This window comes from Prunus avium, chromosome 1 (assembly GCF_965620075.1).
Source record: "Prunus avium chromosome 1, drPruAviu1.hap1.1, whole genome shotgun sequence".
NCBI lineage: Eukaryota > Viridiplantae > Streptophyta > Magnoliopsida > Rosales > Rosaceae > Prunus > Prunus avium.
The window spans coordinates 37589879-37615913 of record NC_142284.1 but is presented as its reverse complement, the minus strand read 5'-3'; the positions used below and the strand labels follow the sequence as shown (position 1 = coordinate 37615913).

Below are 26035 nucleotides of genomic sequence, written 5' to 3'. Positions count from 1 at the left end.
GTTTGGATGAGGGACTTGGGCTTTCATAGGATTTATCATTAGGCTATAACGAGGAGTTATAACAAGGGATTATAATGAGGGAGTCATTAATAGTTGTCCGATTTTGTGCATAGTTATTATTGGACTGTTGGATTAAACCCCCTCATTTTAACCCCTCAACATATGAACAAAGTATCTTATTTGGCAAGTCCAAAAATGCAACTTTAGAAATTCTAAGGGGGGACTTTGTAAAGCTCAAATCCCTATCAAAAGAGAAAGAAGAAAATAAAAGGTCAAAATAAGTAATCAATATCATTTTTGTCGTTTACATATGGAGCTCTGATGAGGACGAGAAATCCGACCTGCACACGCATAACAAGTTTTAAAAACTTAATAGTGGTCTTCTGCACAAGTAGTGTGTCTAAATAGCATTAGAAATGGATAGGAAAATGACGCATTGGACAAATGCAAAGTATTTCAATGAATGGAGAACTGGAAGTGTCCAAACCTAATTTGGATACCTCAATTTCCAATTCGAATTCTCAAACTCATACTCCAATGGCGAATAAGGCGGATCAGCAGACTATCATTAGCAATAGCAGCAGCGCCGTTATTGATCCAAAGAGCGGGTTTTGCTCAACCACCAAGATCTTCCACAGCCTCAGGCCCAAAGCCCCTCTCCCTCCCCAAAACACACCCCTCTCCGTCACCCACTACTTTCTCTCCAATCTCCAACACTCTCCTCCCCCGCCTTCCACTCCCGCCCTCCTCGACGCAGCCACCGGCCTCCGAGTTCTCTACCCCGAGTTCACTCGCCGAGTCCAATCCCTAGCCTTCTCTCTCCAATCCCAACTCGGCCTCTCTCATGGAGATTGCGCCTTCATTCTCTCCCCCAACTCTCTCCACGTCCCCGTCCTCTACCTCTCTCTCTTCTCCCTCGGCGTCATCGTCTCTCCTTCCAACCCCGCCAGCTCCATTCCCGAACTTTCTCGCCAAATCCACATCTGCAAACCCGCCGTCGCCTTCGCTACCTCCGCCACCGCTCATAAAATCCATTCGCTCCGTCTCGGGACTGTTCTCCTCGACTCCACCGAGTTCGAGTCCATGATGACGTCTCCCGCCGCCGCCGAGCCGCGCCGAGTTCAAGTGAGCCAATCGGACACCGCGACGATTCTCTACTCGTCGGGGACGACCGGGAGGGTCAAAGGCGTGGCGTTGACTCACCGGAACTGGATATCAACGTTGGCCGGCTCCTACGCGGTTCGAAGCGCCGCCGCGGCTTCTCCACAAGCCGCTGTGGCTCTCTGTACGGTGCCGTTTTTCCACTCGTACGGGATCGCGTTCTGCCTGAGGGTTTTGGCTATGGGGGACACGCTGGCGTCGATATCGGGGAGGTTTGATTTGGTTGCGATGATGAGAGCCATCGAGCGGTTCAGAATCACCCACGTGGCCTGGGCCCCGCCGGTGGCTGTTGCCGTGGTAAAGCACGGAGATGGGAATGAGACTGGCGGCTACGATTTGAGCTCGCTGCAAGTGATCGCCTGCGGCGGTGCTCCGCTTGCGAAGAGTGTCATCGACAAGTTGAAGAAGCGGCTCCCGAACATACAAGTAGCACAGGTCAGTGTAAAGATATTGCATGTTTACTATTCAATATGTTGAAAGAGCTTGAAGATTTTAACGACATTGAATATGCTGTCGTTTGGTTGGGGGCCTTGTGGTGGGCTGTGGTTGTGCAGGGATATGGGCTAACGGAGACAGGGGCCCGAGTATTTGGGGCAGTGGGCCCGGAAGACACTCGAGTGGAAGGAGCTAACGGAAAGCTGATGCCAAATATTGAGGTCAAGATTGTTGAGGCCGATTCTGAGACTGGCATTGGGTTGCCTCCTCTGATGCAAGGGGAGATTTGGGTTAGAGGACCATGCGTTATGAAAGGTAATGTTGGTTTTTACACAAGCGATATTGAGGGTGAAGGATTTGAACACAGTATCTGCTCTAAATTACTTGAGCTGCGAGCCCCTTATAGTAATGTTGATTTGCTGATGGAGTTTTTTTTTCATTTTTAATAATGATTATATTTTAATCTTTTAATTAATTAAATTATTGTAGGTTACGTTGGTGATGAAGAAGCAACTGCCGCAGCTTTGGACTCGGAAGGATGGTTAAAAACTGGAGACCTTTGTTATATTGATAACGATGGTTATCTATTTTTTGTTGATAGGATAAAGGAATTGATCAAGTACAAAGCCTACCAGGTTTGTCTGCTTTAAACCTTGCAAATCCACCTACTAAACTAAAACTAAACATGTTTTCTGCTTTGCTTCAATGGAGTTATTTATGAAATGCTGAGGGTGTGTTGCTTATGTATCCGCATTAGGTTGCCCCGGCAGAGTTGGAGCATCTGCTTCAATCCCATCCAGATATTGTTGATGCAGCTGTGATTCCGTACGTAATTTCTCCTGTCTCATACTGTCAATCGGTTTAGTATCGTTTGAATGTGGCGTGGCAGCTGTTTGAGCTTCTTTGTAAAACCATATTTCTGTTGCTAGCAGGTACCCTGATGAAGAAGCAGGTCAAGTACCCATGGCCTTTGTGGTGAGGAGCTCTGGAAGTTTCGTTGACAAATCGCAGGTCAAGGATTTTATTGCCAAACAGGTGATTCAGATATTCTCATGACCTGATCATACTGTACAAGGATGATTTCACCAATCTTGATCACACAATTTTGCATGAAATTGTTAAGGCTACTAAAATTTTCTATGTCAATTTTAGGTTGCACCTTATAAGAAAATACGACGAGTCGCATTCATCAATTCAATACCAAAGAGTGCACAGGGTAAAGTGATGAGGAAGGAATTAATCAAACTTTCATTATCCAAGCTGTAAAGTCCAGTTTCTTTTCTTCTGGTGTTACATTTTGATTTGTAGACTCTAGAATGTTAATATGATTGCTGCAGCACCGAGCAAAGATTGTTCATTATTTCCAAGGTACGTGCGCATACGTGCCTATTTATTATTCAGTGCCGTAGCAACAGATTATATTAGCCTAATAAAGAAGCTTCATAGTTTCTCAAAATTTTCATTTTATTTGGTAGTTTTCTGTTTTCATTGTTGGCTATGACAAGTAGGGATGACAATTTCGAACACGACCCGATATACGACTCGAAATTCTCAAGATAAAAAACAGGTCAATTTCGGATCAACTCGTTAAAACCCGTGTATTAAACGACTGAATTTCGAATCAACCCGCTATAATACCTGTCTAACCCGTTTATTAAACGGGTCATGTCAACTGATCGGTTCATAATTGTATATCATTTTGTACCCTTCTAGCTTATGATTTGGTTATGTTTTTGAGTTAAACTTGTACTTTTAATCCTTTTTGTGTTTATCTTTCAGCTTTAGGGAACAATGATGGCTTTGGATAGGAAATGATGCAATCCATGCATGTTAAAGCCTGATTTGGATAAAGGGAAGAAGAGCTTAAAGACAAACTCATTTTGGCTACAGCCCCCTGCCAGTCCAGTTCCGTAGGTCATATTGCAAGCATTGTTTCAACCACCTACATAGCTCGAATGAGGCCACATTCTTCATGAAAGTTGTTCCAATTGGTGTGTACTATAACATATCCAAAATTCAGCCCCATTGGATAAATTTGGAGTCCGTTACCTAGCAAACACAGAACCATGCTCAGGATGGATCTTATCAGCGCGGAAAATGAGTTAGCAATTTGTTTCGGCCTTATCTTCTTCCTCCGACCTTGGATTGGCCCAAATAACATATGGCTGGAAAGAAGACATTCTGAACTTCAATTTAGAGTGCTTAAAGTCCTAATTTGATTAAGAGAAGCCCAAGTTGTAAGCCCTTGAAGTTGCTGGTCATGCTGACCTCAGCATGTGCTGGTTGGATGCTTGGTCATGGTGAGCTAGGTATGAGCTATCATTTCTGGTTGGAAGCTTGGTCATGGTGACATGAAGATGAGCTAGGGCTGCTGGTGGGATCTATTGGTGAAGTGCATCAACCAATTCAAGATTTTCTAATACAAGTGCATCACCCAATTTAGATTTTCTAATACAAGTGCATCAACCATTTCAGATTTTATAAAACAAGTGTTGTATGCATTAGCCATTTTGAATTCAGATTTTCACTTCCCCTAGGCCTATAAATAGGGAAGTTCTCTAAGCTTGTAAACACACCCCAAGGGGGGGAGCTCTCAAGCACTTCTCTAGAGCTCCCTTCCCTTCTCTCCCTCAAATTCTCTTAGTTTCCCTTTGTAGTTCTCAATTGTTGTAATAAGATCATTCTATTAAATTTTCTTTGTACTAAATATCAAACATCTCTCTACTTCCCTTCTCTTCCAAAAGTCTTCATGTCTCAAACACTTCACAAACACATTCCCTTCCAAAATCCTCAAAGCTCTCAAACACATGTTCTTCCAAAATTCTCTAAAGTTCCCAAACACTTTCTTCTCCCTCCTCAAAGTTCTCAAACACTTCCTTTCTTCCTCAAAGTTCTCTTAGTTTCCTTAAAGTTTTCTTAGTTGTAATTTATTTTTCTTTGTTATGTAAATTCTTTTCTTAAGTTTTCAAGTTGAATTAGTTTCCAAGTTTCAATTATGGTTTTTGTTCTTATTCATTATGCTTATAAGTTAATATGCTAGTTTGAATGATTGATCACCATTTAGGCTTGCATGTTAGCTATCTTGGTTTGAATTAAGAGTATACACCATGCTTTAATTCGAATTGAACTATGAATAGGAAGAGTATGTATGGACATTCGACAACAGGGATTAGATACATGCTTGGTTGTTTAAAATGTTCTTCTATGCTTAATGGGTTCCTAATGCTTAATTTTAGGTTAGACAACAAATGATCAAATTAGGGAATTAGGAACACAAGGTTATGACCACACACCATGGCTTAATCATACTTTAGCTAGAATCAATCCATTAATCTAATTGAACTTGGGAACTTATTTGCTTGAGTTACTTATTTCTTTCTTCCTTGTTTTATTTATTTCCTCTTTTTCATTTCTGTTTTGTGTAGGGAAACTAAATTGGATCATTCAATCACCAATCCCTGTGGAATCGACCTCGCACTTACATACGCTAAACTACCAACGGCTCGTGCACTTGCGAGTATCACAAGTTGAGGATGCAGCTTAATCCATTTTGGTGGAGCTAAATCTACGCAACAAGTTTTTGGCGCCGTTGCCGGGGATCGGTAACATTGTTTGATTCTATTTGGCTTTCCTACTTTATTTTTTTTTCTTAACTGGACAATTTCAAGTTTTAAAGTTAATGACGTTAATGGACAAGTTGTGTTTGTAGTCCAACAGAAAAGGACAATTGCCCAACAAGCAAGAGAACTGGGTTTAAGTCCCAGCTTACACAACCCATTGGTGCTTGTTGCTTTGAAGCATGGAATTGGACGTGTGTTGATTTTTCCTTTTCATTTTTAGTTTTTTTTTATATTTCGTAATCCTTTAATTCTGTTTCAAGTTTTTTGTGTTCGTTTTAGCAATTTATGATAGCTTAATAAAAATGGAGAGAGATGGCAACCTCAATCATAAGAATGGGGAGTGTGGAGCAGTGGGAGAAGTCGCGACCTCCAAATGCATCCATGCTCGACCTAATCGCTTCAAGGGGGAGTATTCCAATCTTTTCTCTTTAGTTGTTTTGTTATTATTTTAGTAATTTTAATTTTCTATTTCTTTTATTAAAAAAAATTAAAAAGATTTTTTATATTAGCTGACTCGTGGTAACTCCAGTGAGCGTCTCCGTCAATACAGTGTCTAGGAGTTCTTTAGGCGACACCTTCGGTGTCTAAGAAGTTTGGGTTTTAAGTGGGACCTTTGTGACCCCTCCAACCTTCCCGGATCCCCTGGCTGTGTTTTCTGAGGCCCTTAACTGGTCATCCATGAGTTGCTTGTATATTTGTGTGTTTTATAAAAAAAAAAACTAAAAAAAAAACTAAAATTTTAAAAAATTGAAATTTGAGTTTTTATTTTTTTTATCCTTGTAAATTGAAGTTTGGAACTTCTTTTTTTTTTTTTTTTTTTTTTTTTTTTTTTTTTTTTTTTTTTTTTTTTTTTTTATTTTTCTTTGTGTGGTCAGTTAGTTGTAAATAATAATAAATTTAAAAAAAAAATCAATTTGGAACTTCTTTGTTTTCTTTTTTTTGTTTTGTTAAGTTAGTTTATGTATTTATTTACGTGGTGTGGTTAGTTAGTTTATTTCTGAGTGTTAAAAACATATTATTTTTATTTCACTCAAACACTGCATTACAAACAAAGAAAAAAAAAAGTAAAAAATTTTAAAAAAAAACAAAAAAAAAACAAAAAAAAAAAAGAACATTCAAATAAATTAAAAATAAAAACAACTTCTTCTTCTTCTTCTTCGTCTTCATCTTCATCTTCATGGCATGCCTCTATTATCTCTTACTTGCAGAATCTGCAGCAGCTCCACATGGTCCTCATTTTTTCTTTGCAGTGCTTCCACGTGCTGATTGGCACAGTAGAGCCGCTTCTGCAAGTCCGCCACCATAGCCTTCAAGGAAACTATTTCCTCGCTCATCGCGGCACACTCCCGTGTTCTCGCCAGTAAACGCATGCCCAAATTGGTAGCCGAGACCGCGTGGAGCACAGTTAAATTGTGGGACTCCTCCACTGCTGCCTTGTCAGACCTCTTTGCCACATGCAGATGATCTGTCGATGTGAGCTTGCTGCCAATCATGCCTTCCAGCAGCGCTGCTCTGTTCGGCACTGCCTCAGAAAAGTTCGGTATTACCTCAGCAAAGTTTGAGGCCGTACCATGATGATATGTGGAGTTTGGGAAGACATGGTTTTGAGGAGCCCTTATCTGCGCATTCGGTGGCGCAAGGGACAATTCAAGGTTGAGATCATCAAGGTGAGTGCATGAGGATGCCATTGTTTTGTTTTTGGATTTTTTGATGTTTTTCTCTGAATTTGCAGGAAGAAATGCGGGGTACTCTTCTACTTCACCGAGATGAGTTTAAATAGACTTATACAGACGAGGGAGCCGAAAGCACTTCGGATCTCGAGGGTGCTATCCTGTGCTCTTTTCTCTCGGATCCCTTCATTTCTGGCGCAAATTGCGAGCACGTTTTTTTTTAAAAGGGAGCATGTCTACACTTTCACTTACTTTTGCCTCCCTGTTTTCTGATGTTTGTGTTTTTGCTTTTTCAGTTTTTATTTTATTTTATTTTATTTTATTTTATTTTCAATTATTTTCTTCTTGTTTGACAGGTTTCTTAATAATGTAGTTGGAAGAAGAGACAAAATTAAAGATGCGTCTTGGACACCTGGTGCAAGAATCCCAACTCTTCTTTTAAATTCTTGTTTGAATTGCGTGTTTATTTCAGTTTATTTATTTATTTATTTATTTTGTTTTTTTATTTAATTAGGTAGTATAATTTAAAACTCATAGGATATTCTTTGAAGGAGCTAAATTTTTGGTAACTCCAGTGAGCAACCGCAGTCTATACAGTGTCTAGGAGTTCTTTAAGGCGACACCTTCGGTGTCTAAGAAGTTAGGGTTTTAAGCGGGACCATTGTGACCCCTCCAACCTTCCCGGAACCCCTGGCTGTGTTTTCTGAGGCCCTTAACTGGTCATCCTTAAGTTTTTCTCTTAAAAGAAGAAGCAGTTATTTGTGTATTTACTTAACTAAAAATAAAAAATAAAAAAAAATCTTGTTTGGGTCTTCGTGTTTTTGTTTGATTGTCGTTCTTTAAATTTAGGGTCGATCGTTTCTTCGAGATAGCTAACGTTTTTATTTCCCAATTAAAGAAAAAAAAAAAACACACATACACTTTGAAATTAAATAAAAACTGAAATCATTTCTTCTTGGCCTTCGGTGTCTCGACCATAGGAGCTTTGAGTTTGGCCCTCTGGCTGTCCTCTTCCGGGGCTTCACGCACAGCCTCTTGGGGCTCATCACTTGAGCTCCCAAAGATCGCAATCTTAGCTTGAGCGTAACTACTCTCGCGATCTGCTTGCTTGCGTTTACCCGGTCGGTCTAGGTCCTCCAGCTGCTTTCGCATGTCGCGAGAATACAACTCTACCATCTTTGATAGGTTTTTATTCTCGTCCCGCAATACTTCTAGCTGGTGTCGATTCACCTCCACTATCCTTGACCTCTCCCTTTTTAAGCTCTTTATAGCACTTTGACAATCTTCAACCATACTTCGCTCCGCCGCCAACTGAGCTTTCAGCACCTCTACCTCATGGGACTTCGCAAGTAGGCGATGACCCAAACTTGCAACACATGCTGTACTCTGCACGCTCAGTGCCAGGGCATCACTCGTGACTCGGTTGTCATCCCTTGTCCCGAACACATGTATATCTTTGGGAGTCACTAAATTTCTGCCAACTCCAATAGCAACATCGTTGTCTAGGAGTATTGAGTCATTGACAGACACAGGCCCCCGTGAGGAGCCAAAGTAGGGCATCCATATTGGTGCTGCTGCTTGGCCCCGTGTTTGAGTCGGTGGAGCTAGGTTGAGATCCAACGAAAATGGGTAGGAAGAGGCCATTTGATTTCTCACTTTTTTCTTCTTTTCTCTTTTGTGTTTCTGAGTTTGTGGTTTTGTTTTTATCCCCTTCTTTTTCCTTCTTATAGATATAGTCTTTGACAAACCCTAGCCATTGCAGCGTCTAAGCATTTCTGAATCTCCAGCATTCATCGAGTCCCACAACCTTCTCGCTTCCCAACCGTACCCAACACATTTATCTCGACGTGACCTTTCTGAACGGACGCGTTCAGTAAAGTCATCACGACTTTGTATGGCCCCGTAATTTCTGCTTGTGGAGTCTGCGGCGCCTCTATGCGTCGACACGTGGCTCCTGCTTTCTGCCCGTGACTATCCATGAGACGACATTAGGGACCACGTGCTTTCTTTTCAGAATTCCCACTTTGCGCTCATAATTCACGTTTTATCTTCTTTTTTTTAAAAAAAAAATAATAATAATAAAATGTGTGGGCTTCAGAATTCATTTTGGGTAGGTTTTTCACCTTGTTTGGGTTTCAAGGTGGGTTAATTTCATTGTGGGCTTTGGGCTTCAACTTTTTTTTTGGGTTTCAGAATTGTGTGATTAGGGTTTACTGTTTCATTTTTTGTTTGTTTGTTTGTTTGTTTTGTAATTTTTATTTTTGTAATTATTTTATTTGTGTATTTTAATTCTTGTGTGTTTTGTGATTTATATTTACTTTAGTACCTTTCATTTCTTGCTATGACATTGCTTGTTCCTAATTTTTAAACATTGAGGACAATGTTCATTTCTAGGTTTGGGGGTATTGGAGTTTAGCATGTAAATTTGATTTTTTTCCTTAATTTAATTTAATTTTTTTGCTTGTTTTTATTTTTATTTTATTTTGTTTGAGTCTTGCTTTTATTTTTATTTTGATTTTATTCACTTTCCGAACACATTTGATGAGATTGTGATAAATGTTTGCATGACTTAAATGAAAATTGGATTTCATTTTTTTTTTAGTGTTTTTTTTCTTTATTAAAAAAAAATAAATTAAAATTAAAAAAAAATTAATTAATTTGGCATTGTTCTAACATGATATGCTTGAAACCTTCTTTAAACTTGCCATTTGTTTCATAATTTTCCAATTAAAGGATTTGCATGATCTAAAGAATTGTATGAAGCATAAATTAGACTTATATAACCAACCATATAAAGTGAGCTTTTGAGCCTTGTACTTCAATTCATGAGTGTTATATACATACTCTTATTTTCTTGTCATCAAAGTTGTTGTTTGATCTCATTATTCATTGATTTGGTTGAACACTTAAAAGTCATTCATTCTTATGCAATTTGATTTCATGACATTTAAGAAGTGATATTAAGGCCCTCTTTGGATCGTTTGTGCCTTTCAAGCTAACCTTATGCATGCTTAAGCATGATTTTCCATTGTTAACCATTTTGAGCCTACATGTAAACCTTTTCTTTCATTTACCAATTTTATTTCCTCGCCTTAGCCCGAAAAATAAATATTTACCTTTCTAAGGAACTCAAAAGCTTTAATTGGGATGTGTTTTTCATACTAAGTTTGGGAATGGGTGTTACATTTCGAAGAAAAAAAAAATCACACAATTGGTGAAAGAAAAGAGAAAATTTAAGTGGTGGTTGATTGAAATTTCATTTTTGGGCCTTCAAAATAAATTGGTGTTTGTTCAATTAAAGGAAAGGAGTATCAATCAATGTAAATGAAGGTATAAGGAGTTTTGATCATGTAAAAGAAAAAATCTAATCGTGATGATTCGAAGTCTTGTAAACAATTATTTTATGCTCTTACATTGCGAGTTCCTTGGACTTTGTATTATCCATACCTTTCATTTTTTACTCACCTTACTCCCTTGGCCCAGTTACAACCTTTACTAAAGACCTAAATTGATCTTAAATGTCATGTGGTTGAATTGCATTCATTTTCTGCTTTTAAGTGTTTGGCATCCTTCTTGAGATCATATTAATGCAAGTTCTTCATCTTTCTATTTTGAGTTAAGTCTTTATGGTTTAACTCTAATCTCATGTTTATAACTGAGTGTTGCATTATAGCCCTCTTCTGAGTGATTCATTTGTGAGAGGACAACTTTGGTGAGATTTGAAGTTGAATTTGTGCTTTGTATGATTTTTGAAATTGTGTGAAAACTAAGATTGGGGAATTTGTTGCATTTGGCTATCACACTACTACACTTTGAGCATATTATGTTTTGAACTTTGCCGCTTTGTGAATAATGTCTAAAATTGAGCTTTTATTGTCAAAACGTTTAAGTCATGTGCATGAGTCATTTCTCTTCACAAAATGTTCGGAAAGATTGTTTTGAGTTTTTATTTTGATTTTGTTTTTTTTGTTTTTGTGTTTTGTGTTTTGTGTTTTGTTTTTATTTTTATGTTTGTTTTTGTTTTTGGTTTTGCTTAAGAACTAACAAATCTAATAAGTTTTCTAACCATTTTGTTTTGTAGAGTTAGAAAAACGTTTGTGGGTATCGTAACTGTTAAACCCTCAGGAGACAAAACTCCTCCTACTAGGGATGCCTAGAGGTTTAAAGGCTTGTTGCATACGCTCAATGCAATCGAGTTACCTACGAAAGTGGTCTAGTTAACTTCTTGTTTTGTTTTTAACTTTGTTTTGTGTTGTTTTGCTCGAGGACTAGCAAAATCTAGGTTTGGGGGTATTTGATCGGTTCATAATTGTATATCATTTTGTACCCTTCTAGCTTATGATTTGGTTATGTTTTTGAGTTAAACTTGTACTTTTAATCCTTTTTGTGTTTATCTTTCAGCTTTAGGGAACAATGATGGCTTTGGATAGGAAATGATGCAATCCATGCATGTTAAAGCCTGATTTGGATAAAGGGAAGAAGAGCTTAAAGACAAACTCATTTTGGCTACAGCCCCCTGCCAGTCCAGTTCCGTAGGTCATATTGCAAGCATTGTTTCAACCACCTACATAGCTCGAATGAGGCCACATTCTTCATGAAAGTTGTTCCAATTGGTGTGTACTATAACATATCCAAAATTCAGCCCCATTGGATAAATTTGGAGTCCGTTACCTAGCAAACACAGAACCATGCTCAGGATGGATCTTATCAGCGCGGAAAATGAGTTAGCAATTTGTTTCGGCCTTATCTTCTTCCTCCGACCTTGGATTGGCCCAAATAACATATGGCTGGAAAGAAGACATTCTGAACTTCAATTTAGAGTGCTTAAAGTCCTAATTTGATTAAGAGAAGCCCAAGTTGTAAGCCCTTGAAGTTGCTGGTCATGCTGACCTCAGCATGTGCTGGTTGGATGCTTGGTCATGGTGAGCTAGGTATGAGCTATCATTTCTGGTTGGAAGCTTGGTCATGGTGACATGAAGATGAGCTAGGGCTGCTGGTGGGATCTATTGGTGAAGTGCATCAACCAATTCAAGATTTTCTAATACAAGTGCATCACCCAATTTAGATTTTCTAATACAAGTGCATCAACCATTTCAGATTTTATAAAACAAGTGTTGTATGCATTAGCCATTTTGAATTCAGATTTTCACTTCCCCTAGGCCTATAAATAGGGAAGTTCTCTAAGCTTGTAAACACACCCCAAGGGGGGGAGCTCTCAAGCACTTCTCTAGAGCTCCCTTCCCTTCTCTCCCTCAAATTCTCTTAGTTTCCCTTTGTAGTTCTCAATTGTTGTAATAAGATCATTCTATTAAATTTTCTTTGTACTAAATATCAAACATCTCTCTACTTCCCTTCTCTTCCAAAAGTCTTCATGTCTCAAACACTTCACAAACACATTCCCTTCCAAAATCCTCAAAGCTCTCAAACACATGTTCTTCCAAAATTCTCTAAAGTTCCCAAACACTTTCTTCTCCCTCCTCAAAGTTCTCAAACACTTCCTTTCTTCCTCAAAGTTCTCTTAGTTTCCTTAAAGTTTTCTTAGTTGTAATTTATTTTTCTTTGTTATGTAAATTCTTTTCTTAAGTTTTCAAGTTGAATTAGTTTCCAAGTTTCAATTATGGTTTTTGTTCTTATTCATTATGCTTATAAGTTAATATGCTAGTTTGAATGATTGATCACCATTTAGGCTTGCATGTTAGCTATCTTGGTTTGAATTAAGAGTATACACCATGCTTTAATTCGAATTGAACTATGAATAGGAAGAGTATGTATGGACATTCGACAACAGGGATTAGATACATGCTTGGTTGTTTAAAATGTTCTTCTATGCTTAATGGGTTCCTAATGCTTAATTTTAGGTTAGACAACAAATGATCAAATTAGGGAATTAGGAACACAAGGTTATGACCACACACCATGGCTTAATCATACTTTAGCTAGAATCAATCCATTAATCTAATTGAACTTGGGAACTTATTTGCTTGAGTTACTTATTTCTTTCTTCCTTGTTTTATTTATTTCCTCTTTTTCATTTCTGTTTTGTGTAGGGAAACTAAATTGGATCATTCAATCACCAATCCCTGTGGAATCGACCTCGCACTTACATACGCTAAACTACCAACGGCTCGTGCACTTGCGAGTATCACAAGTTGAGGATGCAGCTTAATCCATTTTGGTGGAGCTAAATCTACGCAACATCAACCCGCATCAGACCCATTAACCCGTTTCATTTGTAAACACTAAGACAAGGCAGGATGCTCTCTCTATAATAAAGACTGCAGCTTTATCATTGATCACAGATCTTTTACTACTTGTTTGATAAACAAACTACGACTGCACTCCGACCAAAAAAAACCCTAAGACTGCACAATATTTTGAATGTTTACAAGATGCTAATACCGACCAAAGCATTGAACCAGCTACAGCCATCAAATAGAAATACTGTTGGGGATTCCGCGGCCAGTTACCCCAGGGCCTGATGAGGGAAGCAGCAACTCGTATGGCGGAATGCCTGCCCCACTCCTATTTTTAAGATGGCTATCTCTGTTCTTTTTCTCAATGATCTTCTCTATCTCCTTTAGCCTATCAGAGAACCTATTGAACGATTTCAAAATTTCCTGATCACTGATCCAATGGGAGTGCAGAGGGTTCACCTGACCCAAGTACTCTTCATCTGGGGAGTGAGTTGAGAGAGTATCTTGTACAGCCATTACCTTGGTGGCTTGAAGTTTAGTTGCCAAGGAAGACAGGAAAGTTCTCTGTGGGTTAGAAATAAAATTCTCATAATCAGGGTCGTCTTCTTGTGGAATGAGTTTTCTCATAAGGGTAGGACGGTTTGGCACATAACCACCAAACGGGTACTGGCCAAAGTTGATGGCTGCATGTTGCCCTGAAGCAACCCAAATCATTGTTGTAAGTATACTGGATAAGTCCTCTTTGGTTTTAAGTTTAGGCCACCATGGCTCGTTCCGCTTGTCGTAGTGACCCTTATTCTTGATCTCACTCCACCAGTCTTGGAGCTCAACATCGGACGTGACAGAATTTGGCTCAGAGTAGTAGTGTTCCACATAGGATTCTACCCATTCTTTTATGGCAGACCATATGAGGAGGCCATCTGCAGCATATGGATAGTCCTCAATTACAAGTCTCATGCCACTAGGAGTTGAAGGATCTTCCACAGCCATGCCTCTGAAAATGTTAACACAAGTATCAACCACTTAGTCAATTTGCTTGCTTGCCAAGGCTGGCAATAAATTCTGGAAATAAAGACACAGATACACTGACCCTATGACACTCATCAAAACCTTACCTTCGAATAAGATCGGCTGGTAATGCCTCCATGTCAAACCTCCACATATTCTTGTATGCTGCAGAGCTTACCTCCATGGCATACTTTCCAGGACTAAAAGAAGCTTCAATTATTCCCCCTCCATTTATTAAACTTTGCCGTGCAAGTGCATTGATCTCTAAAGTGTAGCGCATGTGAGGGTGAAGAAGCTTGTAAATGGGGTGCATTGAGCTAAGCTGTCTATGAGTCGCAATTATATAAGGCTCCATGCAAGCATGAGTCCTCAACCTAGGTAAACACAAATTACCAACAGATTATAAGCGCAAGACATCCTAGTTTAACATGGTCAACAATTGTTTAAACGTGACATAATGTAAACTTTGCAGATCCAAATCTGTTTGTGTTTTACCAGTGATTAACTAGTTGATGGATGCCGGCATCATTTGAGCAAACATGAGCTTTGGCCAGCTTCCAAATCCAATGCGTAGTAGCATGATGCCCATGTGTGTAAACATGCTTACTATGGGGGGATGAACTTGTTGGTGGAAGTGAAAGCTCAATAGCTATAGGCCTCATAATACCAGTAGGGGTAAAGAAGAAAACTGTCCTAGACGCATAAGCTTTTCTCCCCGGCAACGAGTTCATCTTCTCGATAAACGGCATAAATATGTCATGGTAATCAAGTATAAACAGTCTCTTATCCTCAATAGCCTGGTATGATAAAATGTTCGGTTTAGAGAACTATAGAAAGAAAGGAATACCCTTATTCACATAACATTTCTCATAATGCATATAGACATTAATACCTTTTCTACACTTATCCCATTGAGTTCCTGCTCTATCAATTCCTTTGTGATAGCAGACTCTGGAGGACCGTAAACGGCAGGATCTAGCTTGCTGATAATTGGAAATTCCTGTGAAATATAACCCGAATTAAGGACTTCAAACGGGCATTTCATTTAAAAGTACATAATAATTGACCATAGAATTTGTTTGTATGTTTGTTACCTTCAAAATTTCAATGTTCACTGGATTGACCCCAGCTAAAGTTTGGCGTGCAAACTCATTGTCCCGCAACCAAGCAAATCTATCCCCTGACCACACAAATTAAACAACAGGAGAAAGAAATGATATTAAAGACAAGACAAGGGGAAAGTATTTAAGGATAGAGGGAGAACAAGTGGATTTACCTTTTATAACAGCCGGGATTTCGTATTTCAACCACCTCTCTCCAACTGTGAGAACCTCTTTCACCATGCTGCCCAGAAACAGTTTCTTGCCTTCTTTTTGCTCCTCTTCTTTTATGAGGACACCATCATTATATAGGTCATCTATATCAGAGAAGGCCTTGAAAGGGATGTCTGAACTTGACAATGTAACAGCCAGAGATGGTAGAAGATTGTGAAGCAAAGCTTTCAACCTTCCGGCTGAGAAAGTGTTTTGCTTAATTTCCTCAAAAGTTTCATCCCGAGGCACGTAAACTGGATGGGGCTTTTCAATTCTACTCTCCGAAAGAGGATCTGTTTGAATGCCATGCAAAAGAGCAATTAGATGTCAATGCTATAAAGTTAATGTAATATGGAAAATTGGACTGTACTATTTAGTATAGAGAAAGAACATCATACCTGACTTTGTTGGAGGCCTGCCAGTTCTACAGCGCCTAGGATAAGGCCTCTCCTCTCCACCAATGACTGGTCTAGCTAGTTCTTGATCCTTATCAGGATTTCCCAATTCATTGTAAACATCATAGTCATAAATTCTATCATGTTCCTTCCTCCTGCCTTTCCCATTACCCCGGATGCTGAGTAAGTCTTCACGCCGAAGATCTTTAAGGCCTGCTGGCGTTTGTGAAGGCAGATATGCCTATTAACAACAACATGATAATGTAAGCCAAAAATCTTTCATGCAACATGATAGAAAATAGCAGAAATCAGATATAGATACATGGGCATATGGTTTTCGTACTTGATTTTTGAAGATAATTCTACTTTCAGGATTGTCCTTGCGCGAATGGATCCAAGTGTTTGCAGGGAAGAAAACGGGGCCTCCATCAAAACCATGAATGACAATCTCCAACAAGTAGAACTCTTTTCCCTGAAGATTGGTAATGAGAATTGCTCCAGGAGACCCAAAGTCAGATGGGACTGTGAAGTCGGCAGCATATTCAACAATGTGTGCATAGTCCGAAGGCAATGGCCTCGGCAGCCACCCTCTCACAGCAGATTGGACACTCTTTCCTGAATTGGTAACTGTGACAACAAACAACAAAGATTAATTACCACAGGGCCTCAGATTTGGAAACACAATGCCAAAACAGAGCAAGTATGAAACAGACAATCAAGCACAAAGCACAAACATCTTGCACACTAATCCACCCATGAAACCAGAAACCAAAAACCAAAAAGAAGCACAACCATACAAAATTATTGCTATCCAGAAAAGAACATATAAAGTGAACTACAAAGAAGCACAAAAGTTAAAGCCATTTAATAAGTAAAATTAAGAAACTAACTAACCAGGATCAACTTGATCACTGATGAGCTGAATCATAATCCCCTGTCCAATCCCATTAACAAAGAACTCCCACTGATCCTCAATCTTCTCTGTGATCTTCTCCTTCATCTTCTTCCTGATGGTCACCACTGCCTTCACTTGGATCCCTCCAGAAGAAGAAGGAACCAAAGACCCAGTAACGTCTTTGCTCTGCATTGGGGTTGAAGCCTCCACAGCTTTGTCTCCACCACTGATCACGGCTCTGACTGATCCATGCCCATTGACCCTTGACCCGGAACCGAGTACAATGGCCTTTCGGACTTTGGTGTACCTCCCGGACCCGGTAACCCGCCGGTCAACGGCGACGTTTGACCTGAGAGAAGCAGTGGTGGGCTGTTTCACTGCATACATTTCTCTCTCTAACAACTTTTCACTCACAGATGATGAAGTTCAATACTTTTTGAAAAGGGAAAGTGATGAGAGGAAGATATATAAGTAAACTTAGTGTCGGCTAAACGACAGCGTTTCTGCTTTTTCTGGCGGTTGATCTTGCTGCTTTAAAGAAGAACTTGGCTGTCTGAGATTTTTTTGAGAGGCCACTCACTAAAATAATGGGACTTTCTGAGCTTTCATTTCATGGGTCTTCCACTTTCTTTCTTTTTAAATGGGGTTGAAGACGACAATGGACACTCTCAGTTGATGGCGCGTGATGTCAAGCTCCAATTATAAAGAAGGGTTAGGGATTATATTATGGCGTTGCTGGCTTACTCTCTCTCTCACCTTGTGGGGAGGAGAGAGAGGGAAACTGGGATTAACTTTTGCTAATCATCCAAATGAATAAGCATGGAAAATGTGATGACAAAAATTTCTCTAAAAATATAGTGGGAAAGCTACGTGAAGTTGCCACGTGTCGCATAGTTGGATTGATTAGAATTATGCTTACTTGGACTTTGATTATTACTTGTCACCTAACCGTCCACTTGCTTTGATCCTCTTAGGCCAATTAATTTATGCCATGCAGACATAAATTTAGTCTTGGTTAGAATAAATGTGCTCATCACTATGTATTCGGTTTGAATTTCCCTTCTCGTGATTTAGATGTTAAATTAGATAATACGAATTTACCTATTTTTGTGTGTGTCAGAATATGGGTTTCAGAAGGTTGGATATGAGATATCACAGTAAATCATATCTCATTTTGTCTTAAATTTGATTTGGTGAGCTCTTTATTTCATTATGTCATCCAAAAAAGTTTATAAAACTCGTGGTATTTCTTTTTCTAATATTAAAAAGGTAATCGAACTTAGCTGACAGCATTGTTTAGTTTAATATTCCACAGTTGTCATGTGCATGATAAATTAATAATAATACTAATAATATAAAAATAACAACAACAAGCATGTTGCTTATCAACGACCACAATCTGTGGCGGTGGTGATCTTCTTGGTAAACAAAATAACAATAATAATCAACCTATGATCTTCTGGTTCACATGTTTATTTTATAAATTCGAGAAGAGAGATTTTATATTGGATTTATCCCCGTATAAGATAACCAGACAAAACATACATTTTCATTTTCTAATTTGATAACATATTTTATTTTTGAAAAGACCCAAAAAAATATTCAATATTTACTTGCGTGCATGACATACATTAATATCACATTATCACATGTGGTTTGGGAGAGCATGGGTTTGGCTCAAAAATCCCTTTAAATATTTTTATTTGAGCACTTCACATGTGAAAGAAAACAGAGAACTCAAGTACCCCACTTGCATAGGATTTGCTAATTTCTTAGGTTCAACCAAATATACGCCCTCAGATTCTCAGAAGATCACATGCAGGATCCACATATCTGTCAAAGTCAGGAAGGTTCTGTTTTACACAATGTGGAAGGACCAGTGTTTATGTGAGTTTTATTGGACTTGTATTGTAAATTTAATATACAAGTGGTAGAGGTTCGAATGAACTATGAAGGAGGAGCCTAAAACATGAAGTAGTTCCGAGATAGGGGTACTGTGGTGGCTGGACTGCAGGTAAGAACCTGGCCATCTGCTGTCACCGTGTATGTCTCCGGATCAACCTCTATCTTTGGCAGCGCGTCATTGAGCTTCATGTCCAGTTTGTTGAGTTTCCTAACGTTGCCCACGGCTGCGACTCTCTTGTCAAGGCCATACAAGTCTTTAACGCAATTACCTATAGCTGCCTGCTTGCACAGGGAAACCAAAAAAAAAAAAGTCTTGCTTATGAATCTCATATGAAAAAGTGTGCGTGTGTGAGAGGGAGAGAGAGAGAGAGAGAGAGAGAGAGTGAGATTCATGCCTTGCTGACAAAAGCAATGGAGTTAGCACTACCAGCCTTGCCAAATGCACCAAACATAGGCCTCGCTATCACCTGCTTAGACGTAAGGTTTTTTAAAGTAATTAAAACAAAAATCTCTCAAATTATCCTCTACCCAGCAAAAAATATCTAATCCAATCTAAGCTTCTTTCCAACCCTACTCAATATAAATCTCTAATCATGTAAAGATATACAGGTCAGCTTTTGCATGGTTGTTTGCCCATGTGAGCACCAGCACCACACGTTTAAAATTATCATGACAAGGCAGATTGAGATCTGAGCAGGATGACAAGATTCTGAAATTTGCATCTCTAATCAATAGGTAACATGAGAAAATACAAATGCTGGATAAAGAAAATGCATCCTTACATAAGAATCATTGTAAAATATAAACTTTACCGGTTCAGGTGTGGGGATGCTTGCGTTTGGATCACCCATATTAGCCCATGCAATAGCACCACCCTTGACCACCATTTCAGGTTTTGCGCCAAAGAAAGATGGCTTCCATAGAACAAGATCAGCCAACTTCCCCACCTACAGAAATATATGAAGTTCATGAGAAAAACTGAGAATTCCACTATCTTAGAGGCAATAATAGTGTTTATGGAATCCACCAAATGCAAGTAACCATGTATGATGTATACACATCTGAAGATGTAATTTTTTATCCACAAGAAATATATTAAAAGTTGCAGCTCAACTCGTTAACTTCTATTTATTTGTCTTATTAAGTGTTCTGTTAAGAATGGATGAATGGCAAAAAAAGCTTGAAGTGAATGATTTTGGTTTTCTGTTAAAAGTGGCATACCTCAACTGAACCAACATATTGAGAAAATCCATTAACTATTGCTGGATTTATTGTGTATTTTGCGATGTATCGCTTGATCCTAAAGTTGTCATTTTCAGATCCACTAGGTTCTATCGACCCTCTTTGTGACTTCATCTTGTCAGCAGTTTGCCAAGTTCTGCTTATCACCTGTAAAGAAAGGTTTTTACACAATCTAAGCCTTACATATGTCTGTGTGCAATGAATAGATAAAAGGTTACTACAAATAAGACGCTGGATACACAGGCTTTTAAGTGAAGATATGAAAATCCATGGATTGGTAAAGAACAGTGGCAATGATGAAGCTTATATAGTTCATTTCAATAAAGGCCTTTTATTTTTTTGGTTACAATTTCAACAAAGGCATTACAAACAGACATATGAAGACAGGCATCTCAGTTTAGAAATTAAGAACCTCTCCAATCCGACCCATAGCCTGTGAATCAGAAGCTATAATGCTAATTGCCCCCATATCATGCAAAATATCTTCTGCAGCAATTGTTTCAGCCCTTATTCTTGATTCAGCAAAAGCTACATCTTCTGGAATGTCCTTGTCCAGGTGATGGCAAACCATCTGTATGTATTGGAAATTTGAAAAACATTGAGTCTAAACAGCTTTAGTGCATGCTTATCAATACTTCCGTTATATTCTCATACCAGCATATCAAGATGCTCATCTATAGTATTGGAAGTGAAAGGCCGCGTGGGGTTCGTTGATGAGGGCAGGACATTCTTAACACCACACACTTTGATGATATCTGGAGCATGGCCTCCACCTGCACCTTCACTGACCAAAAAAACAAAAAAAACCAAGGACAAACACTGAGAATTAAAATGGAAAAGGAATAAAGGAAGAAAGAGGAAAGGGAAAAGTAACAAAAACAGGTGTGCATGCCAAAGATACTCATAATCAGTGGAAGGTGCAAACTTATCAACTATATTCAGAATATGATTTATACCTGTGGTAAGTATGGATAGTTCTTCCTTTAAATGCACAAATTGTATCTTCCACAAATCCAGATTCATTCAAGGTGTCTGTATGGATATTAACCTATCAAGAACACAATAGATGTGAAACTCATAAGACATTCCCACAGGCAATAGCCTATAACACTTTACACTAAAAATATTAAAGTACCTGGATGTCATATCGATCTCCCACGGTCAAACAATTGTCTATCACAGCAGGAGTAGTTCCCCAGTCCTCATGCAGTTTCAGTCCCATTGCCCCAGCCCTTACTATATCATGTAGCCCATCAGGTTTCGAACTGTTCCCCTAAAGTAAACCAAGAGTATTAAAGAAAAAAGGAAACAGTTTTAGCCATCACTACATATTTTGTAGAATGACAGTAACAGGCTGATCCTTGAATGTGGGCAAAGGGTAGGGAAGAAAGGATACCTTCCCTGTAAAGCCAAAATTTAGAGGTAGGTCATCAGTTGCTTGCAGCATTAACTTCATTTGTGAAGGAGCTGGTGTACAAGTTGTTGCACGAGTCCCAGTAGCAGGTCCTGTTCCACCTCCTACTAAGGTTGTGATACCTACATATTTCAAAAAAGTTTTGGAAAATGGATTCTTTAAATGCTTGTTCATCTAAAACTTTGCACTATCTCATCAGCAAGAACTTCAGATATCACAAAGTTCATCATGACATATCAAGCACAAATAGAGGACAAATAGTGTGCAAAATAAATCAACAAGCAAGTTAAATATGCCGTTCAGATTCTTAAAATATTATGTAGCATACTCTGAGTTAATAGAGGAAAATATTCAGAGAAAAAAGGGATATTGTGTTTATTATTTCAGAAGGACTGCTTGCTTGATTTCATATGCAAAATGCTAGAACCATGTTGTGCATACTATGCATAATTCGCATCTGTGAGGCATGAGCATAATAGACTGATTAAGCATCTCTTAAGTTCTAACATCAATAATGTTCAACACTAGCAACACTGATGAATGCGTTTCACTGTTGAGAATATCTCACATCGGAGATTCTTGCATTAATAGCTTAAAAGATCTTGGGCCTCTCCACCCATTGCCAATTGGTTTTGGGTTGAATGCTCAAATTATAATATTTGCTACTCATCAAAGTCTGTCATTACATGTATCACAAGCACTTTCCAGCATAAGTGTTCCATTAAAGTAGCTCACCACTCGATATTGCTTCATAAGCTAATTGAGGGCATATGAAGTGCACGTGACAGTCTATGGCGCCCGCAGTCACAATCATTCCTTCCCCAGCAATGACCTCAGTGTTAACCTAAGTAATAAAGAAGAAGGCGCAAAGCATTATTGACTTCCTGATCAGTTTTCTTCCCAAACTTTTGAAATATGAGATGATATTTACCCCAATGGTCATATTTAAACTATCCTTAACATCTGGATTGCCTGATTTTCCCATGGCAAATATATCACCCTCTTTGATACCAATATCTGCCTTAAAGATCCCGCTATAATCAATGATCACAGCATTGGTTATAACAGTATCCAACGAATCGGCTGGTTGCTTCCCAGAGTACTGGCCCATTCCGTCTCTTATAACTTTACCACCTCCAAATACAGATTCATCCCCATAAACAGTAAAGTCGTTTTCAATTTCAGCAAACAAGTTGGTATCACCAAGCCGAATTTTGTCACCAGTAGTAGGGCCATACATGTTTGCATATGCCTCACGAGGAATTACTGTGGTGAAAGCTCGATCTCTTCCTGCAACACCTTCACTGCAAAATTAGTACTGAGGTAAGGCATCTCCAACTTTTCCTTCATCATCTTAGTGGACTAGCTAACTACCAAGCAATGCTATTGATCTAACAAAATAGAAGCAAATAGGCAAGTAAACATTTCTCAGGTAGAAAGCTAGACCTAGCTTTTGGTTCTTCATCATTTCGAATTTTTCTTGCTTCTAAAGCTTCCAGGACTGCCTTTTGTTTGCCATCATCTACTGAATCATCCACAATGCCATTTCCCCCTCTGATTACTCTTTTACCTCCAATACTTACAAGTGTGACATGCGTACTCTCCCCTGGCTGGCACAGCAAAACAAGCACCAGTAACGTACTTAGAATGCGTAGAGCAGATTCAGTAAAACCTGAACATGTGCTAGCCCATTGAAAAGGAGCCCAGAAGAAAAAAGAAAAAGAAAAGAAAGAAACGATTTATGAAAATAAGTAGCTTAGCAGCACCAATTACTTCAAACCACAGCTGGATACCATCAAAACAAGTTGCTTCAACATGCATCAATATGAAACCAAATCATAGAAATAAAAGATGATGAAGGATGACATGCCATCCTTGTTAGACTATCATTAAAAACATATATGATAGGCAGAATATATATGTAATTGAGATGAAGTAAACAACTTTTAATTACTTAACATTAAAAAATTAAAAAAGATATTTAATAATAAAAAACAAAACAAATGTTAACCTCAAATCTCTTGGCTGTTCCAGCTGGTATATTCAGGTGCATGCCATATGATTTCATTCGATCAAAAATCAGGGCACGGTTGACCTCAATGAAGTGATAGTGACTGCCAACCTGAAAAAAAAATTTAATAAATCGGTTGCCTACACACACTCTAGACCAGACCCAAGAACTCTACTGACCTAAAGTAAATGAGATGTTGATTAGTTCAAATGAAGGAAAACCTTTGATACTCTTCACTAATGAAATGCCAATAGTTTGACTACAGTGCACATGACTTAAGCTACTAGAAACCAATTAAAATGGAATATGATTACGGAAAGGGTTTCACTATTTCAAAATACTCAACCGAGCTACAGAAGACTGATTTCTGCTGTGCTCTTGCCAGTACTATACTTCTGTTAGGCAATCAAAAAGTTATACAAAGTACAGTATAAATATTCTACAGTTTACCATTATAAATTTTAGACACATATCAAGTTCAAAAGGTTTGTCATTAGAATCCTGAAGTTGAAAGAGGAACATGACAAGTACTTGATTATTAAATATATAGACAATAATCACTGACTGAAGAAATTTGGATATGCATAAATAGCCTCAACTGTATGGCCCGAAAAAAGGAAAAGAAAGTGCATCTAAACTAAATGAGAAATGATAAGTTAAAGATAAACACCTGAACTGGCCTGTCTCCTGTGTTAACAACTTTGAGGACTATAGCTTTCCTTCCTGGATTAAGCTCAATGGCACCACCTCCAAAGATAACTTCACCTGGAATTTTGTTATCTTCCATTTCAGGAAACTTGTCTAGTGAGGGAACTGCAGAAAATTCTTGTTTCATCAATGCCCATTTGATATTAAGTAAAGCCAATAGGTCCTAAAAGACCGCAATTTGAAACTTGCAATATAGCATCACCCTTACCAGGAAGAAAAGAATCCTTTAAAGCTAGTGCCAGATTTCCATTATCACTAGAAATTGGATCATGAATGGTAATTAACTTAGTCCCATCAGGAAAGGTCCCTTCAACCTACATTTAAATCTTTCTTGTTAAAAATAATTTTAGGCAGCATGTCGTGTTAGGGTACAAGACAATAAGTATGAAATTTTGCAGCTTTCAGCCGCAAGTAGTATGTTTCAGGCTTCTCAAAGCAACAAAGATGCAGTAAATTTGTTTCCCCAAATGGTGTACATACAACTGATATATAGAAACTATGACTACCGCACAAATGACCGGAAAATGCAAACCGGAAGAGATAAAGATCCAGTTGTAAGGAGAGCAAATGAAAACAAACGAGCTAGAACTGGTAAATGTTGAACATTAATGAGCATAATACCTGCACCATATCCAAAAGATGTTGAACACCAGGAAGAACTTGCTTCCTGTTTGAAAAAAAGGATGTAGAGATCAATCTTGAGCAACCACACACATAATTTCAAGGTACATGATATTCAACAATCTACACAATCCAGAATGAAGATCCACATATATATAAAACAGAGCACATTGATAAAATTTCACTGTTCACACCATTACCTTCCCAGGAGCTGTCTCCCAATGTCCATCAAGTCTGCCACAGATTTGTCACCATCACGAACAAACTCCAAAACCTACCAAAGCATAAACATATTAGACAAAAAAAAGTTTCCTTTACAAAACCCATTACCAATCTATGATCAAATTTGAAAATTTGAACCAAAGATCAAATTTTGGAGCAAAGTGTGGAAAACACAAAGCAACACGCACCTGTGCGGCTATGAGTGCTGCAGCTTCTGGGTGATTGAGCCTCAAGCCACGAGCGAGACGCTTCTGTGCTAGATATCCAGCATTATGCAGAATTAATTTCTCAGCTTCTCTTGGAACCACCTTCATTTTTTCCACTCCTTGTCTATGCTCTCAAGTCAATGCCTACAGCTGACAAAGAAATGGTTTCACTTTTATGCAAACATCTTATCTTTTTGGCTGTGAAATTGAAGAAAAAGAGATGATAAGTTCAACTTACAGAATTATTAAACTGCTGACAGAGATGACACAACTTCTTACTTGTCAACAGATACGAAGATGGTGTGACTTTGTCTGTCCGAAGATGCTCAGATACAGCTGGGTCCCCGAGACTACCAAGTGAAGCCAATGTCTGAATTTGGGGTCCTAATTATGTATATTGTTTTTTTAAAATTAATTTTTAATTTTTGTTAATTTTGTTTTATTTGAATTTTCCCAGAGTAAAAATGGAGTTGTTATTTATTGATGTGTTGTGTCCTCACTCAGTGTTGCAGGTGGCCATATAGCTAAGCTATTATTGGTATTTTTTAATCACTCAAGCTAGGCCTGATCTCAAGATAATAATCCAACTACAACAAACAAAAACCCAGGACAGAAATTTTGGATCTCCTTATTAAACTATTGCAAGCCTTGCCAATGAGAACCAATTTTTACGCTAAGCTCAACCACCACAGCTGTTTCTTTATCTGTTATGGTGTTGTTAATAATACAAACTATGAGGTAGACTTGCACTGATAACTTTGTAATATTTTTGTTGCCTGATAATAAGTGAGTAAAATACTATACAATTATGTTGATCGTATCTCCGTTATATATAAATTAAACGTGACTTCAACCGTTAAAAGAGAAATGTGATCAACAATGTCTATACACTAATAGTTTTGAAGTTTAATAAAACTAAGCACCACCACAAAGATATTGCAAGAACCAAAGAACCAAGTCACCAATCAATCAATGTATCAGTGCTTTTGCTTTGATCACGGTTTGAGGACCAAGC

The 26035-nt window shown here is 38.4% G+C and overlaps 3 protein-coding genes across 4 annotated transcripts; 1 reads left to right on the top strand and 2 right to left on the bottom strand.

The window, feature by feature from the left end:
• Positions 1-357: 357 nt before the first annotated feature.
• Positions 358-2963, top strand: LOC110753143 (4-coumarate--CoA ligase-like 9). Its single transcript, XM_021953956.2, has 6 exons — positions 358-1596; positions 1716-1911; positions 2086-2231; positions 2354-2421; positions 2529-2631; positions 2749-2963. The coding sequence occupies exons 1-6, from the start codon at positions 445-447 to the stop codon at positions 2860-2862; spliced, it is 1779 nt and encodes a 592-aa protein (XP_021809648.2). The 5' UTR covers positions 358-444; the 3' UTR covers positions 2863-2963.
• A 10189-nt stretch (positions 2964-13152) lies between these two features.
• Positions 13153-17339, bottom strand: LOX6 (PLAT/LH2 domain-containing lipoxygenase family protein). The gene is made up of 9 exons (XM_021953955.2): positions 16691-17339; positions 16140-16423; positions 15800-16037; positions 15365-15694; positions 15183-15268; positions 14981-15088; positions 14584-14885; positions 14196-14462; positions 13153-14074 (listed from the first exon to the last, which is right to left on the bottom strand). Exons 1-9 carry the CDS (start codon positions 17076-17078, stop codon positions 13315-13317), a joined length of 2763 nt encoding a protein of 920 aa, XP_021809647.1. The 5' UTR covers positions 17079-17339; the 3' UTR covers positions 13153-13314.
• A 1071-nt stretch (positions 17340-18410) lies between these two features.
• URE (urease) lies at positions 18411-25418 on the bottom strand. 2 transcript variants are annotated; one of them, XM_021953932.2, is made up of 19 exons: positions 25259-25418; positions 25003-25170; positions 24793-24866; positions 24593-24638; positions 24180-24285; positions 23934-24076; positions 23264-23374; positions 22699-22862; positions 22184-22556; positions 21988-22096; positions 21235-21374; positions 20974-21111; positions 20795-20886; positions 20493-20622; positions 20251-20409; positions 19818-19985; positions 19409-19543; positions 18992-19063; positions 18411-18875 (listed from the first exon to the last, which is right to left on the bottom strand). In XM_021953932.2, exons 2-19 carry the CDS (start codon positions 25126-25128, stop codon positions 18654-18656), a joined length of 2508 nt encoding a protein of 835 aa, XP_021809624.2. In that variant the 5' UTR covers positions 25129-25170; positions 25259-25418; the 3' UTR covers positions 18411-18653. The 2 variants fall into 2 exon arrangements, with proteins under 2 accessions (XP_021809624.2, XP_088103261.1); XM_088247135.1 differs by lacking the exon at positions 18411-18875 and having other exon boundaries at positions 18963-19063; positions 25300-25317.
• Positions 25419-26035: the final 617 nt, after the last annotated feature.

What these genes read in the sequence shown, in the direction of transcription:
- LOC110753143 (XM_021953956.2), top strand. Translation starts at nt 445, where the DNA reads ATGCAAAGTATTTCAATGAATGGAGAACTGGAAGTGTCCAAACCTAAT. An exon ending in TCAAGTACAAAGCCTACCAG is followed by an intron (nt 2,232 to 2,353) that starts GTTTGTCTGCTT and finishes TATCCGCATTAG; the next exon opens with GTTGCCCCGGCAGAGTTGGA. An exon ending in GTTGATGCAGCTGTGATTCC is followed by an intron (nt 2,422 to 2,528) that starts GTACGTAATTTC and finishes TGTTGCTAGCAG; the next exon opens with GTACCCTGATGAAGAAGCAG.
- LOX6 (XM_021953955.2), bottom strand. Translation starts at nt 17,078, where the DNA reads ATGTATGCAGTGAAACAGCCCACCACTGCTTCTCTCAGGTCAAACGTC. An exon ending in TGAACATTGAAATTTTGAAG is followed by an intron (nt 15,089 to 15,182) that starts GTAACAAACATA and finishes TATATTTCACAG; the next exon opens with GAATTTCCAATTATCAGCAA. An exon ending in CATCAACTAGTTAATCACTG is followed by an intron (nt 14,463 to 14,583) that starts GTAAAACACAAA and finishes GTGTTTACCTAG; the next exon opens with GTTGAGGACTCATGCTTGCA.
- URE (XM_021953932.2), bottom strand. Translation starts at nt 25,128, where the DNA reads ATGAAGGTGGTTCCAAGAGAAGCTGAGAAATTAATTCTGCATAATGCT. An exon ending in GTTTAAATATGACCATTGGG is followed by an intron (nt 22,097 to 22,183) that starts GTAAATATCATC and finishes TTTATTACTTAG; the next exon opens with GTTAACACTGAGGTCATTGC. An exon ending in GCATCCCCACACCTGAACCG is followed by an intron (nt 19,064 to 19,408) that starts GTAAAGTTTATA and finishes ACGTCTAAGCAG; the next exon opens with GTGATAGCGAGGCCTATGTT.